We start from the raw sequence: 14,324 nt of genomic DNA on the forward strand, positions 1-14,324 counted from the left end.
TGTGGAGGATAGTTAAAGTGCGGTCGTCCTATGAAATCGGACATTATTTAAATGTAGGTATTGCTTAGGTATAATTGTAATCGTTGCATAGCAACATAGTATGGAACAGCCAAACTTAGACGTACATATTGTATAAGAAGCCGCCACCAAGCTTTGCCAAAATGAGCACAAACTGTGCAGTTAAACATTAATTTCGATCATCATGACAATACTGAATGCCTGATGTCTCTCACAAAGCCGCGCAGTACCAAATTGTTTCACTAAAAAATGACTAGAGAACTCCTGGTAATAATTCACTGTCTCTCGTTGACTGATCGGTGCTGCTAAGCATTGCGATAATCTGAAAAGTATTCCCCAGAATGCTACCCATTAGGGATAATGCAGGATAGCTGCATTCCTCCCCCGCCTCACCAAACTATGACGCTGGCGTCGGCAAGCTGAACAGCCTGTAACCTATACATAGAAACTGTATGCATAATTCACACCATTTGGCCTGCAGTACGAGTGGTCCGACAGGATGGCCTTGAGAACCCTCCGGACGAAGCATTTTCATGTCGCCCCAAACCTGTCCATTATTAAACACGGTACAGCAGCAACCAGTGGGTGCGTTGTGTCTTGTACAATGCTAGGATAATTATAGTTGCCCCGATTGTGCAAGGGCTCTTCCACAGGTTCGCTTTACAGGCTCTACGATATGCGCCAGGATTGCTGTTAGGGTGGCTTTAGCAGCGTTTCATATAAAAGAACAAGTAAATATGTATCTTCGGGAAGCGGCAGTATAAATCGTTTAGGCAGTATAAATCGTTTAGAATAATAATTGTAAATACATTTAGATTTACCTGTTAATAGTGACAAATGTACAGATAAAGAAAACAGGCCTCCCACATTTGCAGCAACTTTGAAAGCGATAAGTACATAATGTGGTCATATGCATTATATCCCACATTCTGAACAGTACTCGTACAAGGTAGAATAATACTTTTCTGGCAGCGCTCTAATTGAATGTTAGTACAAGTAGATGTGGAAAAACCTGGGCCCGGATGCGATGACAAATGCAATGCGATTTACATAAGTCATTACGCTGTGCCACACATGTGTGTCAGCTCTCTCCTGGTCGGAAATTGTACTTCACAAACAGACCCTCATGTTCTTGTCGTATAATCAGCTGTGTGGGTACAATATTTCTACAAAGTATAAAGTTGGACGCGGGATGGGTACGAGTATAAACAAAGTCAGAATGTGTCTATCAAGTGCACAGATTTTTCTTTTTTCTATCTGGCTGACTCAACCGCTCTGAAATTTTGTTCAACGTGCGAAAAACATGTAATATTCCATTACTCAACCTCAACGAGCCCTTCTCCTGATGTATTTACGGATTTTCTCAATTTATGCTCCTCCTTACACTTGTTGAGGTGGCTTTTCCTCGTCCGCTGTTGTGTTTTGGAGCATTTTCCACTTAAATATAATGAGAAAAAAAACTTTCGATGGAAACCCTTTTTTTTTTTGGTAAAGGTAAAGGTAAACGAAGCCCCCCGACTGCTGCCTCACTGCCGCCACTCCGACAAGCCTAATTGAACATTTTACTCATGTTACGCAGTGAAAAATTGTTGGTCGTACTTTCCGAACCATTTGAAGTGCTTACGACCAGAAAAATCTTGTTTGTAAATTCGTTGCTAATGAAGCCAAAGTGGGTTGTCTGAATCCGCTCAAGTAGCCTCAACTTTGACCTTTATTAAGAAGCTAAAGGAATTGCGGGAGCAGCAGGAGCTCTTGCCATTTGAAATGTTATATTTTGTTGCATTCGTCACAGAATTTGGGATAATTTCATCTGTTAACGAGTGCCAACAAATTACTAAAGCCATCCTGACATAAACATAGCTCCGGCTACGTGTGGCCATTAAAATCCAAAAATTCCAAAGCCATTTGGACGGGCAATTAAACAGTTTCGGGCCAAGCCTGGCCATAGTTTATAGGTCCTGGCTTAGGCCATAAAATGTTGTATTTAAGACCCCATATATCTTGATCTCAAAATGCTGTCATCAAAGCACGAAAAACAAAAGCGAAATTTCCGCATATTTATTAAATTATTCTCATAAAAAAAAAGGGTTCCAACCGAAAAGGTAGATGGTGCCACAAAGTCTTTAATTCAAAGCCTTCAAAGAGTTCTTCAAGAACACAATATGAATGGTGGCAGGTCGATCAAACCGAACAGAAAATGTTCTTACCCATTATATGTAAGTATCTAAAACGTGATGTTTATGAAGATGATCAATCGGATTGTGTGTTTACTTGAACAGAATCTCGTATTAAATAAGTCTGAAATCTAAATAGAAAATTTAAACCCCGTAAAAATTTCTCTGAGTAAAGCCGGCTTCAAAAAGTAATTAAAATAGAGATTGAAGAATATTGACACTGATCCAAAACAGATCCAGACAAAAGAGTATGTGTTCTAATTATTGTTGAAAAATATTAAAATTTTAGGCACAAATCTCTTCAACTGAATTCTTTGTCATATAAAGTCAGTCAAGAAAACGAATCAGTAAATGAAATTCCCATTTTTGAGCTCTCATGGGGGATTTGTTTATGTACAACACAGGAACGCACTGAATGTGTGGCAACGATGCTAGATGCCGTCGCCCCACACTCAAGTGAACCCTTGGAGCCTTTGCCAGAGCCTGCTAAATCGTTTATAACCGATTTCAGGTAGAGCAACCAGGCCACGCAAGACGTGCTGGCATCCGTGACACAGTAACAACCCAAACAAAAAACCCACTGGGCCAATGGTGGCGTGAGGTGGCGTGGCGTGGCCATCAGTCGGTCGTGGGCCATGGCCTGGGCCCGGGCAAGTGGCTGGGCCTACGTGGCATTATAAAGGCAACTGCCACGGCCACTTGCGCACGTCGCAGTCAGCTGAGCATGGGAAAAGGGGGAGAGGTGGAAGAGCTGGGTTCCGTATCCGGATAGGGGATGAGTTTGGGCTGTGGCAGCCGAGGCTCATAAAAAATTAAAATGTTTACGCTACATTAAATGCAAAGAAGGCATTTGCTGGCAAATTATGATTTCGCGAGTAGCACACATACACACATACGCACACACAACGTGACCTTACGACACCATTGGGAATATGTGCGAACCACGTGGCGTATGAGCAACGCCAGAAAGCATATGTACGAGTATGTATATTGAGGATTAGAGACAACTAAACCAATTTGCACACCTCCAAATGCAAATGTGTTTATTTAATGCGAACAATTCTGTACTTCCAGAGCATTTGCATGACGAACGGTTTCCGACTGTCGCGCATTTTTACACGCATCGTGAGCTGGAAGTGTCCGGGCGGATGAAAGCTTGGCACCATCGCGACCGTTCCCTCATTCTTCAGGAAGTACACACTCGGCTTGATGGGGCACTTAAAGAAACTGCCATTGACCACCAGCTGCTTGTAAACGACGCCCAAAACTTTGCTAAGTAGGGGATTGCTGAGAAACTCGCACCCATTGATGTTTTCAGTCCTATACATCACTCGCTGGGTCTTTAGCACCTTTACTGTGATGTCAATGGTGAAGGCAGTGGCCGGCCGAGTCACTCGGAAGGTGTAGAGCAGCCCCGCGTTGGGCACCTTGTGGAAGTACTCCACATAGTCGTGATCGCAGGTCGTCTCGAGGGAATCCATTAACAAGTTTATGTTTCCCTTCTTGAAGACGAGCGGTTCCTAAAAAGCCATAGATTCAGCAATGGATTTAGGATATTTCTGGCTAATTATACCTCGTCCTTGGCCAGACCGACAGCATGAGCACAAGGGAGCACAAGGGCCCACAGACAAACACGAATAGCACATGCCATGACAATGAACCAGCGACTGGCATATTTCGCCATTTGCATGGCTGCTATTAACCACTTCATTAATGAGCAATTAATTGACCCTCTAACAAAATCGTTCAGGCAGAAAAAAACACAGCACTTGGGTAGTTAAATCAGGGTTTTAATTGAGCTCATGAGGCTAGGCTTTATTTGATGCGCACAATGTTATACATCCAGAGCATCTGCATCACAAAAGGGTCCCGACTGTTGGGCATCTTGACCTGCATAGACACCTGGTAGCGTCCCGTGGGATGAAAGCTGGGCAGCATCGCCACTGATCCCTCGTTCTTCAGGAAGTAGACACCCGGCTTAATGGGGCAACTGAAAAAGCTGCCATTGACAATCAGTTTCTTGTACACACTCCCAAAGATTCTGTTCATCAACGGATTCTCGAGGAACCGGCAGCCATCGAAGTTGTCCAACTTGTACATCACCCGCTGCGTCTTCCGCACCCGGACAGCGAAGTCAATGGTGAAGGCAGATGCCAGCTTAAGCACCCGAAATGTGTACAGTGGTTCCGCCGTATTGGGGACCCTGTGGAAATACTCCACAAAGTTCCTGTCACAACTGGTCTCCAGAGCTTCCAGAATGAACTTTGATCTCCCCATCCGGACAACCGTCGGCTGCTGGGGAAAACCGAAAGTGAAAGACCGAACATGGTGAGCTAGAGATGAAACAAACCTCCTCGCAGGCCACCACCGAAAGAAGGCCCAGAAGAGCCCACATCCATCGGTCAGAACCAGCGACCATGTTGAACTATACTTTAGAATTATTAGTGCATTCAGTTTTGTGCTCATCCCATTGATGGGCTATTAATTGGCAAATTAACACGAGACATAAGCAGAAAATTACTTGATTTGTCCATCCTGTGTTCACCCTTGATTGAGGAGCCATTAGTGTTATTCTTTATAAAACCATCTACTATTTAGCTCCCCCCTATCACGAGATGGTTGATAAGTTCCGTTTGGGATGGCTGCGCACTTAATTGTGGGACACATTTCGATTGGAGCGGAAGTGCTTAAGCAACCACTAAAAAAGTTGCACTACACTCGGAGAAAAACAGGGCATGGTTTATAGAAACACCATTTATTAATTTAATATTTTAAGCACAAACATATTGAAATCAAAAGGAGCTCACTTAAATTTAAACGTTAATGTAGTATTAAATTAACTTTAATTTAAATACACTTTAAAATAAATATAAAACATTTCCTCCTGCCTGTTACACCCAAATTCATCATAACCCATGATTGCCAGGTATAATTCAACTGTTCCATGCACCTATTATTTATTGCATCTTGATACGAGGTCAAATGTTATGTAATACCCTCCAAAACGCACAAGAAATTATTTCTTTACGACACGATATCGCCAGACAAGCTCCACAGCCAAGGGTCCACCATGCGCCGGCTTCACTCGCACAGCTATGCGATATGTCCCAGCCGGATGATAGTGCGGCACAAGGCTTGTAGTCAGCCTATTTTCAAGGTAATAGGCACCCGGCCGAACGGGACACTTGATCTGCGTGGTGTTGCCCACGATGGCATCGTACCAGCGGGAATATATCTGATATATCAAGCGATTGTTTAGAAATTTGCATACGGGAAAGTTTTCTATCTTATAGAAGACCCTCTGCGTCTCATCGTTGACGGCACGAATGTCCACGAAAATTGTTGTCACCAGTTTCGTCAAATTTCCCAAAAGGACCTGAGTCATTCCAGGAGCTGGCCCAAAGTATTCGACATAATTCCCATCATAATTGTACTCAGCGGACAACAGTGTGGCCTTCATTTTGGGGCTAACATCCTGTAATTGAGAAATCGTGAACTCGCAAACACTTGACTTGACCGAAGAGTAGTAGTAGTACATACCACGTCCTTGGCTGCAGTTTGCATAGAAACAATACAGAGAGCCCCAAAAAATACGAAAAAGTGTTTGGCAATCATAACTCGAACTGAACTGCTACTAAGTGTAGTTTGGCCATCAACTGTTCGAAACAGCTAGCAAATGCTCCCCAATTAAAAAAGTAATTAAAAACTCATAAAGATTGTCGCGAAAAGCACTCTACAAATAAAACGATTGGTCCAAATATTCAAAAGGGGTTCCCTTATCAGTGCAAACAAATCTCGCAGCTAAATCAAATTATTCACGTTTCCTTCACGTGTTTTTTTTTTATTCGTGTCACTGGATGGACACTCCAAATGAATGGTAAGAGCTGCGACTATTGATTGGTTTTCGTTGATTTTATTTTGGTTCAGACTTCCATTTGATGCAGTTGGGGGATGGGTCCGGAGCTAGTGTGAGCCATGGATCAATGATGGTACAAAACAGAGTGATGTATGTATTGATTTGATTTAATTACAATTTAACGAAGTTCACAATGGCATCAGGATACATGTAACAATTCAAACTTCAAAACAATATACGAATATTTTCAATATATTTCCTATCAACAGATTCTCCTTTTTATTTTGTATCTTATACATTCCTAATTCCCAATTCTGAGAATACCTTTTCGCATTTAAATAATAAATAATAATTACAAGTCATTGAAACATGGGGTCAACCGTTTACTGAAAATGCTTTGATCCAATTTCGAGACCTAGATTAGCACTCGCGAGGGTAAAGAGACTTTGGGGCAAGAGACTTTGGGGTAGAATATTTAGCAGCCAAGTACCCTCTCACCCTCCGCCTACGCATTGCATGTCAAGTGTAAATCGATTCATCGATCGCCAGATATCAAGGGGACATACAAAATACGAATAAATATGGAAATTTTGTTTGCCAATTGCAGTTGGCGAGCGTAATTAACGTTCTATTCTCGGCTCCTGTGGTTGGTACTTGGTTCTATATTGACGAATTGGTCTGCCACGCGTCGTATGGTCGTATGCGCAATGTAAAGACGATGTGTGGGGGGCAATCAGGTGGCAAATGGTCGTTTTTACTTACCTTTCGCCATCGTCGTTGAATGAGAAATCGCCCAGGAGCAGATCTCGGAATCGATAACGTGGTTGTATAATGCGTGACATGTTGTTGCTGCTGTTTGTGCTGTTGGTTGTGCTGCTGTTGGTGTTGGCGATGTTTGTGGTTGTGGTCGCTATGTTCGGCACCTTCAGCTCAGTGTTTGCTGCCGTGGTCGTTGCTCCAGCCCCGCTAGTCTCGCTACTCACTTGAATATCACTAAAGTCCGTCACATTAATTAAACACTCATTCGGGGCTGCGTATCCGGCATCTAGCTGCTGCTGCTGATGCTGCTGTTCCTGCTCCTGCTTTTGGTCCTGCTGCGGTTGCAGACGCCTTCGTCCTGGCAACGAACCAGCGACGACCTCATCGTCGCGCGGCGCACTTGTGCCCGTCAGCAAGTAGCCGCCACTGGCCCGGTTGGGCCGCGGCGAGCGTAGGCGCGTCCACAGATTGGCGAATGTCCTTCTTTACGCACAATGCCCCAAACCCTTGTGTGCTTCCCGCACCTCGACCCACTTCACAATTCACAGTACCTTAGCGCTGACGCTGTCGGTTCTTTAATTAAAGCGATTGCACAGGGCAAAATTTATTAGCATACCAGCAATCCTGCGACAGGTGCTTGCTCAAATATTGGGATCGATAGCTCGGTCATGGCTCTGAAAATATTCAAAGAAAAAACATTTTGGTGTATGTTGGTTTTAAAGCGGAATGCTGCTATGATATTGGAAAACCTTAAATAAATAATAAAAAATGGGACGAGTACCAACATGTTAAACCGTTTTCATAGGTACTCGCTTTGGTTGGGTTGTCCAAGCCCGCCCCATGCCATGCTGAAAATCCATTCATCTCGACCTATAAATCTCCACTCTCATTGCCGCATTCACGTCAAAGAGCAACAAATTCAATTCAAACAACACACTTAAACAAAGGACAAAGAACGAAGAACAAACAAACAAACACACAGACAGTTTTACATGTGAGTGGGAGGGTACCTACCCTCCAGAGGAGGCCAAGAGGAGCTTTAGCATCGGGCCTATTATTTACAGGCAGGCAGCCAAATCAAATCATCTCTCAGACAATGAACGGACACACCGTCGGACGACAGGAGGAGATGTGATGCTGGCGATGCGGAATGGAATACTGGCTGCCACTTGAGGCATTTGCCACTCCACCACTTGTTGTTGTCTGTTTGTGAAAAATTTACGCGATTATTGCCGCCAGGAGCTGCCGGTCTCAGGTGCGTCGCCGTGCCATACCGTTCCGGTGCCTGCTGGTAAGCGCTAAATAAATTTCTCCTGCGTTTGTTTCGCACATTAATTAGATTTGCTCCGCAATGTCCCTCTCCCTTTCCATCTGTCCTCTCCTTGCCTTGGCGCACATTTATTTATATGCCAGCGAAATATTTTACTTAAAGTGTATTTTAATTAGTTACAGCAAATTAGCGCTGGTGAAATTAACAAATTTGTATCCAGCAGCTGTCTTCGGCTTGGGGCTGCCTTTGCCATTAGTCACGCGAGTCGTTGCCAAATTAGATTTTCAATTAGATTTATAGTTTTCTCATTGCATTAAAGTTTTAGTCCGCCCAGGCGTACATAAGCTTCACGGTAACCAATGCTGAAAACTGATTGAGGAAAACCTTGCTAAAATGATAATGATAATGTGGGGGGGACTTAATTATATTTCAGATGGGAATATTATTCAAAAACCTGCCCCATTACTCAATGGCTTAAGATTTTCCAAGTTTGAATTGTTGGTCCCAATCGGTGATGAAAGCATTGGAATTATGGAAACAAACTTGTAATCTGTTTCTATTTTAATTAGTAACTCAAATGAGTTATCTGGCTTTGTTGTCGAAACACTTTTAATCTAGGAGGATAACGAGCAAACACTCGGTTAAATAAACACTTCCAGAGAGTGCGCACACACTGACTTTTTGTATGCAACCAACAAATGGACAATTGTTTCGTACATACACGTATTTCAAATATTGACTTTATTTTGATGTAACAAAAGCGTGAAAAGTCCCATTTTTATACGTTTATATTTAGAAATTTAAATGCTGTTCTGAATATGTAATTTTGTCGAATTTCTTCAAACATTTTACATGAGTTCTACACCCACGAATTCCACCCAAAAATATGCTATGCAATCTAAAAAAAAACAACAAAACTTCAAACTGTCAAATGTCGTGCAGACCTGCAGATCTACCTGTAGAGATATGAATTTATTTTTCAAGTAAAAATCTGTGTATAAATTAAAAAACTGGTAAGTTTTCCAGACACGGCACCTTTATATTTCTACTAAAATTCGTACCATTTAATTAATTTGGGAATGTCATAATTACTTGTATTATCAAACTAGTTGAAAACACATCACTTTGCAATAATTTAGTTTCATTTGAAATGCTGCATCAGGTATTTGGAAATGGTTCAATTTACTTGGATTTATTATCAACATTTTAATGAAATTTGTGTATATTTTGAAGCCCACCCCAGTATTGATTTGGTTTCGCTAGTTATGTGTTGTGTTTCGTGGTAAATGGATGATTTCCTGCACCGTGCAAAACCCATTTAATTTCTAATCATTATTTATGGGGATGCCACCGCATTAAATGAGTCTGCCCTTTGCGGTCCAAGTATGAGTATGGGCACAATAATATTTAATATCTTAATTATGTTTCTGCCGGCACACAATGAGATGGCTGTTGGCCCACGCATACTTTTACAATAGATGGATATTTTTGGGGTTTCTTGATTTATAGACGACTGACTCTCTGGGCCGAAAAGCGGACAGATAACAAATTATTGTTCATCATGAATAGGCAGGAGCGGGGCAGGAACGAGACACAGTGCATCCATTATATTTCCAAAAAAGAAAAGTTGAATTTTGTTTACCGAAAGGAGGCGGCGTTTGGGGGCTCATATTTTCTTCGCTTGCTTGTGTGTGTGAGTTTTCATCAACAATAATTAGCCAGACGCGGCGTCGAGTTTATGTACCTACGCATAGTCTCAAGCCTTTCGCGTGTCGTGTCCCCTCTCTGTGGACCCTAACCTGTTTGGCCTTACTTTCTCATCATCATCATCCACAACACGGCAGCGGAGGATAGGGGGAAACTTTTTTTCCGGCTTTGTTTTTCTTAGGCTTTATTATTCTTTGTCCTACACAATGCCCCACAAGAAGTCGCGCAAGTTGTCTCTGGCACAAGGATTATCCAAAGAACCCCCCGGAGCTGCTAAACAAGTCCCACATCCGCGGTGACGACACGCACTGCTCACTCCTCCCCTGCTTCCACTTGGTATTATTATTTTTCGTTGCTTTATTTTCTTTTTTGCGGCACTTGGAATATTTTATAACAAAAACTTGACCCGCTTTCCGCATATCCAGCGCACACCTCTCTCTTCCGTGTTCCCCCTTGTTCATCATCTACCGCTGACTTATTGTTTTATCATTGTCGCTTCTTCAGCATTGTCTCTGTCTTCCTCACTCTTCGCGTTGTGTCTCCTTCCCGCACTCTTTCCGTCCATCCGTCCCTTTCGGATTTGTTTAATCCCAGTTTTCTTGCATTTTCCTTATTTTTTTTAAGCTGAGAAGCGGCGCTTAATTAAAATTAACATTTCATGAATGGCACGCAGGTGGAGAGGGTAGGATGAGAGCTTTCCAAATATAAAACAAAATAAAAGTTTGCTTAATCGTTTTATAAATATTTAAGGCTTATGGCAGGCCGATCTGTCTGTCTGTCTGTCTCCCCCGCCCGCACTCTCATTCACCGCCATCGGATTTTGTCCCTTTGCTGACTTTTCATTTTCCAGTTACCATTCCCGTCCCCCAAGCAAATTGATCTCAGATAAGCTCGAAATTATATTTGGGTGTTTTTATTCATTTTCAATTTAGGTGAAAAGTGTGATGGTCCCAGATTAAGAGCTTATTCATTTGTCCCATGTTTAATTTATTAAATGAACGGCAATTTAAAAGAGAGACACATATGTACATATGTACATACATATGTACATATTGCATGATAATTTTGCTAAAACACACCGTAACCTAATTCTTATGCTAATTTTTGAATTCAAATATAAAATACTATGCGGTGCACCCATTATTTCAGCCATGAGTGTAAATTTGAAACCTAACGTATGTGTCCGCCCACGGGAGCATTCGCTGGACATGTATTTGTTTATGTGACAGTCGTAATTGAATGCATTATTCAATGGACAATATTTTCTCGTACCTTTTTGTGGCACTTTAACACTTTGCCGGCCATTGGGACTGTGGGCCGGGGGATGAGCTGCGAAGATGTAAATGTCTTGGCATATTTTATGAGAACAGCGAGAAGCGGAACTTTTTTTGGCCAAACTTCGGTTTGTTGCATTTATCGTTACAGATGGACACAAAAGTTTTGCGGCCCCTTAAGGTTCTGCAGAGCATTGGTCGTTCCGGGACACGCAAAAACGATCAGATCACTGGGGGCGAAGCGGAGTGTTAAGATGATTTGTTCACCGCTTCACATGTTTGGATTATACTCTCACTCCACACACACGCCCGTTTACACCCGCTCACCGACAGTGAGACACACTCCCACGCGGACGGAAGAGTGAAAAAGAATACGCGGCGATAGGCAGAACTGAGAATTGTAGTGCAAGGGGGAAGGGGCGGAGCAGGACGAGCAGAAAAAGTTTTTCCTTTTGTAGTATAGTTTGTCCAAACGGGAGGCGGCCCAAAACACAGAGCGTAGAATAAATAAACCTCAACTCGAACTTTGTTCACCGTTTTTCTCCTGGAGAACGACCGCACGCGCTCAACGACAATTTTGAACTGGAGGCCAGGCGCCAAAAGAATTAAAGAAGCGCCACGAAGGTGCAGAACAAGCGGCGTGCGTGGGAGTCGTTAGTACCGCTTATCAAAAACATCTGACTCAAAGCTGACAGAAAGCTTTGGCCAGCAAAGCTCCCTGCTCTACAGTCGCGGCTTATATGTTGAGGTCGGCTGCAGCAATTCCGTTTATTGGTGTATATGTAATGCTCTATAATATAGACTCTAGATTTAGATTTTCTTAAAAGTGCAGTAATGCAGATCATTAGGTATATAAAACTCACTTTATTAGATTGTTTTATGGCACAAAAGTGTAGAATGAAAATATGTGGAATACAGATATGCAAGAGGAATATGAAAAATAATAATAATAATAATAGTTCTAATAGTTCTCTGTGGTGCGTACGTAGTTAACGCCGGACGGCATGGAGACCTTGTCAAAGCCCTTGGGGAACAGCTTGTTAGCCTCCTCGTCTGTGACGGTGGGCAGAATCATGACCTTGGTTCCAGGCTAGAGTAAAAAGAGTGTATAGCAGTCAGTATGGAGATCCTTAAGCTGCCTCAGATTCAATACTCACAGTCCAGTTGGCTGGAGTGGCCACCACCTTCAGACGATCGGTCAACTGCAGCGAGTCGATGGTCCTCAGAATTTCACTGTGATTTCAGATTTATAGAACGGACACTGGGGAAATCTTCGAGCTGGATACTCACTCAACGTTGCGGCCAGTGGACATCGGATAGAACATGGAAAGTCGCACCTTGTGATCAGGACTAATGATGAACAGAGCCCGAATAGTTTTGGCCACCTCGGGGTCCTTCTTCTGGTCCTCGTCCAGCATGCCCAGGCTTACGGCCAGGTCCCGGGTGGGATCGGCAACGATCGGGTAGGGAAAGTCGCCGGGAATGTCCAGGCAGTAGCTCTTGATGTCGTTCACCCAATCGACGTGCGAGTTCAGAGCGTCCACGGAATGGGCCAGGCACTTGGTATTCCGCTTGGCAAACTCCGGCTGGTGCACCGCGATACGTCCCAACTCAGTGGTGCACACGGGCGTGAAATCAGCCGGATGCGAGAACAGAACCACCCATCTGGTTTTGGTATTCGGTATTTAGTGGGAGTGGAAATTAATGCAATTTGGATGCAACTCACGAGTTTCCCTGCCATTCATGGAAGTTGATCGGCCCCTTGGTGGTATCGGCGTGGAAGTTAGGTACAGTCTGTCCCAAACGCATTTTGCACAACTTTTAGTCAATGGATCTTACTACCTCTTTAACTTGTTTAGCTCGCTTGCTAGCTTGTATCTGCACTGAATACTTATGGAGCGGCGTTGGCTGCTTTTATATAAAACAGACTCGGGCCTGATCGGGCAGCGCGACAGAGAACGAAACAGAGAGAGAACGACGCTGCCCTGCCTTATCGCATGTTTATGGTTGTGTTGTGTATAGATTATATAGAATAATAAGCGATTCAAAGCAGCTGCTTTTGAGAAGGGGGGCAGGTACATATACGAAACCTCGTGCAAGGCCTCTATACCTATAAAAAATACTTGCACTGAGGCCATTTTTCTGTTACTAGCTTGCCTCGCCCAAAACGAGAACTAGAAATTTCTGGACTTTGTGATGAAACTCGTGATTAGCTCATGGAAAAGTACAGTTTGGCTCCCCTTTTCTATTCCTATTCCTATTCCTATTCAATTTCGTTTCAAATTAGCAAAGATTCCAGGAATCCCTTCAGGAATTCCATCGCCAAGCAGCTGTGGAAACAGCTGATCCCTCTCCGGCCGGTAACCAGCTCCAAACATAAACAGAGAGTCGAAACAACGAAAGAGAGTGATCACATTTGCATTGGTGTTGGTGTTTCGCCTACAATTACCAATACCAGCTCAATTTTATTCTCACCACTTAGCACTCTCCCACACGGACAGTTGGCGTGTAACACCGAAGAGAGCGGTGCGCTGTGTGATGGTGTTGGTGAGTGCCCGTAGAACCACGTACACAGCCAAAGGTTTGCGCTCTCTACGGGCACACGGACAAGAACGAGCCTCCGGTTCGGTGGGTTTCTGGACAAGAGCGAGGCAATTTGTGTGCCTGAGTGGGTGAGTGCCATGGAAATCCGCCACACCAGTGAAGAGTGCTCTCCGTTTGGTGTTCACGGATAGGAGCATTTGAGTCTTGGCCAGACAGAGCACTGCCTCAGAAGGCGAAAGACTGCTCCGAGGAAAACAGATTAAATCCACAGCTGGAAAAGTGAAATGGAAACCTGCAAACCTTCGGAAATGGGGATCTCTATCATGGATGCATAGCTGAATGGATTGGATGGATGGATCGATTGGCAAGGCCAGTCTTCGCCAGCAAAAGGTCATTTGGAGGAGACTTCTCGGGGCACTTGCGCTGCACCCAGCCCCTTGTCGGCTTACATGTGTAACCAGTACAGTCTATCCATTTAGTGGATAGAGTGAAAACCAAGACGCAAAAACATTTGGTTCTATTATAAAGTCCCTGGTAATATTCCACTCGCCTCTGTTTATCGTCGTCCGACGTGTTGTTTGTCAGAAAGAAAAAACAAAAGCAAAAATCAGTATTATTGCTGTGAAGAGAGGGACGGAAGATCGTTGTGGTTGATTTGTAGTGGGAGATTGAGATAGAGAGTAACTAAGGGAGAGAGATAAGCAGACTTTGAGAGGGAACCA

General features: G+C 43.5%; 4 protein-coding genes across 5 annotated transcripts in view; all 4 read right to left on the reverse strand.

Annotated features, from left to right (window-relative positions):
* Positions 1–11,616, reverse strand: part of LOC111080096 (potassium channel subfamily T member 2) — a 94,968-nt gene extending 83,352 nt beyond the window's left edge. The window contains exons 1-2 of one of the 2 annotated variants that reach the window (XM_022375530.2): positions 11,057–11,616; positions 6,811–7,481 (exon numbers count right to left, since the gene is read on the reverse strand). In XM_022375530.2, coding sequence (XP_022231222.2) covers positions 6,811–6,890 — 80 coding nt within the window. In that variant the 5' untranslated portion in view covers positions 6,891–7,481; positions 11,057–11,616. The remainder of the gene's footprint in view (positions 1–6,810; positions 7,482–11,056) is intronic. The other variant, XM_022375541.2, reaches the window with a different exon arrangement.
* LOC111080094 lies at positions 3,236–3,882 on the reverse strand. Its single transcript, XM_022375523.1, has 2 exons — positions 3,766–3,882; positions 3,236–3,712 (listed from the first exon to the last, which is right to left on the reverse strand). Exons 1-2 carry the CDS (start codon positions 3,880–3,882, stop codon positions 3,236–3,238), a joined length of 594 nt encoding a protein of 197 aa, XP_022231215.1.
* LOC111080103 lies at positions 4,008–4,611 on the reverse strand. Its single transcript, XM_022375548.2, has 2 exons — positions 4,543–4,611; positions 4,008–4,487 (listed from the first exon to the last, which is right to left on the reverse strand). The coding sequence occupies exons 1-2, from the start codon at positions 4,609–4,611 to the stop codon at positions 4,008–4,010; spliced, it is 549 nt and encodes a 182-aa protein (XP_022231240.2).
* Positions 11,617–11,906: 290 nt separating the features above from the next.
* LOC111080714 (peroxiredoxin-6-like) lies at positions 11,907–14,285 on the reverse strand. Its single transcript, XM_022376502.2, has 4 exons — positions 12,785–14,285; positions 12,349–12,723; positions 12,216–12,291; positions 11,907–12,148 (listed from the first exon to the last, which is right to left on the reverse strand). Exons 1-4 carry the CDS (start codon positions 12,865–12,867, stop codon positions 12,020–12,022), a joined length of 663 nt encoding a protein of 220 aa, XP_022232194.1. The 5' UTR covers positions 12,868–14,285; the 3' UTR covers positions 11,907–12,019.
* Between the last annotated feature and the right edge of the window lie 39 nt (positions 14,286–14,324).

The sequence above is a fragment of the Drosophila obscura genome, unplaced genomic scaffold (assembly GCF_018151105.1).
Source record: "Drosophila obscura isolate BZ-5 IFL unplaced genomic scaffold, ASM1815110v1 contig_186, whole genome shotgun sequence".
NCBI classification, from domain to species: domain Eukaryota; kingdom Metazoa; phylum Arthropoda; class Insecta; order Diptera; family Drosophilidae; genus Drosophila; species Drosophila obscura.

Excerpts from the sequence above, each read along its gene's own strand:
- LOC111080094 (XM_022375523.1), bottom strand. The coding sequence starts at position 3,882 with ATGCAAATGGCGAAATATGCCAGTCGCTGGTTCATTGTCATGGCATGT. Across the intron at positions 3,713-3,765 it reads TCGGTCTGGCCAAGGACGAG|GAACCGCTCGTCTTCAAGAA; the intron begins GTATAATTAGCC and ends ATGGCTTTTTAG.
- LOC111080103 (XM_022375548.2), bottom strand. The coding sequence starts at position 4,611 with ATGGTCGCTGGTTCTGACCGATGGATGTGGGCTCTTCTGGGCCTTCTT. Across the intron at positions 4,488-4,542 it reads CGGTGGTGGCCTGCGAGGAG|CAGCCGACGGTTGTCCGGAT; the intron begins GTTTGTTTCATC and ends GGTTTTCCCCAG.
- LOC111080714 (XM_022376502.2), bottom strand. The coding sequence starts at position 12,867 with ATGCGTTTGGGACAGACTGTACCTAACTTCCACGCCGATACCACCAAG. Across the intron at positions 12,724-12,784 it reads CATGAATGGCAGGGAAACTC|ATGGGTGGTTCTGTTCTCGC; the intron begins GTGAGTTGCATC and ends TACCAAAACCAG. Across the intron at positions 12,292-12,348 it reads TCCACTGGCCGCAACGTTGA|TGAAATTCTGAGGACCATCG; the intron begins GTGAGTATCCAG and ends CTGAAATCACAG.